This window comes from Sinocyclocheilus grahami, unplaced genomic scaffold (assembly GCF_001515645.1).
Source record: "Sinocyclocheilus grahami isolate Dianchi unplaced genomic scaffold, SAMN03320097.WGS_v1.1 scaffold1129.1, whole genome shotgun sequence".
Lineage (NCBI taxonomy): Eukaryota > Metazoa > Chordata > Actinopteri > Cypriniformes > Cyprinidae > Sinocyclocheilus > Sinocyclocheilus grahami.
In genome coordinates this window covers 292085-293991 of record NW_015506308.1, presented here as the reverse complement: position 1 = coordinate 293991, position 1907 = coordinate 292085, and the positions used below count along the sequence as shown (strand labels likewise).

At 44.3% G+C, this 1907-nt stretch overlaps 1 protein-coding gene across 1 annotated transcript in view; it reads left to right on the top strand.

The window, feature by feature from the left end:
- Positions 1 to 1029: 1029 nt before the first annotated feature.
- Positions 1030 to 1907, top strand: part of ctc1 (CTS telomere maintenance complex component 1) — a 33460-nt gene continuing 32582 nt past the window's right edge. Inside the window, exon 1 of the mRNA XM_016252731.1 lies at positions 1030 to 1223. Coding sequence (XP_016108217.1) covers positions 1182 to 1223 — 42 coding nt within the window. The 5' untranslated portion in view covers positions 1030 to 1181. The remainder of the gene's footprint in view (positions 1224 to 1907) is intronic.

The window sequence follows — 1907 nt, the reverse complement described above, 5'->3', positions numbered from 1 at the left end:
CCTCTTTGGACTCGGTCTTGACTTGGACTCGATCCTCTTTGGACTCGGTCTTGACTTGGACTCGATCCTCTTTGGACTCGGTCTTGACTTGGACTCGATCCTCTTTGGACTCGGTCTTGACTTGGACTCGATCCTCTTTGGACTCGGTCTTGACTTGGACTCGATCCTCTTTGGACTCGGTCTTGACTTGGACTCGATCCTCTTTGGACTCGGTCTTGACTTGGACTCGATCCTCTTTGGACTCGGTCTTGACTTGGACTCGATCCTCTTTGGACTCGGTCTTGACTTGGACTCGATCCTCTTTGGACTCGGTCTTGACTTGGACTCGATCCTCTTTGGACTCGGTCTTGACTTGGACTCGATCCTCTTTGGACTCGGTCTTGACTTGGACTCGATCCTCTTTGGACTCGGTCTTGACTTGGACTCGATCCTCTTTGGACTCGGTCTTGACTTGGACTCGATCCTCTTTGGACTCGGTCTTGACTTGGACTCGATCCTCTTTGGACTCGGTCTTGACTTGGACTCGATCCTCTTTGGACTCGGTCTTGACTTGGACTCGAACCTCTTTGGACTCGGTCTTGACTTGGACTCGAACCTCTTTGGACTCGGTCTTGACTTGGACTCGAACCTCTTTGGACTCGGTCTTGACTTGGACTCGAACCTCTTTGGACTCGGTCTTGACTTGGACTCGAACCTCTTTGGACTCGGTCTTGACTTGGACTCGAACCTCTTTGGACTCGGTCTTGACTTGGACTCGAACCTCTTTGGACTCGGTCTTGACTTGGACTCGATCCTCTTTGGACTCGGTCTTGACTCGGTCTCGACTAGTCCTGGTCTTTGACTCGACAAAGCTGGACTTGACTACAGCTCTAATAGTTTATGCTCAAACAGAAACATTACACACTAACTAACATTAAAAAGTGAAATCGCAATCAACCCCTTTAACCAGATTATTTTATATAAGTGTGTCTGGCGCTGGTGGTGTTGTCCTCCGCTCCACTTGGCGGCGCCTGACGCTCGTGACGTCACACACACACACTCGCAGAAGAAGAGCGGCAGAGTCCAGCGCGCGCGTCTCACAGATCGGCGATAATAATATTTAATATTTAATATTTGCGCGCATATTGTGATATAAATATAAACGTGACGGCGACCGCGGAAGAGTGCTCGTGTCCAGACGGATGGAGGAGTTTCTAAAGCGCTTTAAAAACCACAGCAGAGCGGTACGTTTACTTCAGTCTCGGCTGTCACTTTTTAATCATAAAAATATCAGTTTATCGTAATATGTTTATATTTAAACACGCACGCGTAAATAGTACGTTAATAGTAATTGCAATACAGTAATATATATGCAAGTGTGTGTGTATTAGTGTAGTTTATTTAATTTATTATAGCTTTTAATTATGTTAAGATTGTTGATATGTACATCAGTTATACCTAATGCTCTTCTGTGCAAGAAGTAAATATTATACTCTTTCTTTTAGCATGATTTACAGAAAGCAGCCACTCAAATGTGATTCAGTGTAAGAATGTTGTCATGCATATTAACCTCAAGCATCAGTTTCACCCCAAATATGACTTACTTCTGAGTTAAAGTTTAAAATGCAATCTAATTTAGTGTGCTCACTTATTTGCTTATATGTTTTAAAACGTACAGGTCAGAATAATGGTTTGTTTTGACATTAAGTGCTTCACTGAATGACAGCGCAATGTTATTTCACACACTTTCTTCAAAAGTTTAGGGACAAATATAGCAAGTTCTTGGACAAACCTGATCTAGTTCATCTTCATACAGATCAGTGCATTTGCCTTTGTGTTGTCATCTAGTGACATTCAGCTGCCGGCTCTAGCTGCTCTCTACTGAAAGCAGCACTGTGTCTGACCCATGTGTGACCCCGGAGCACTAA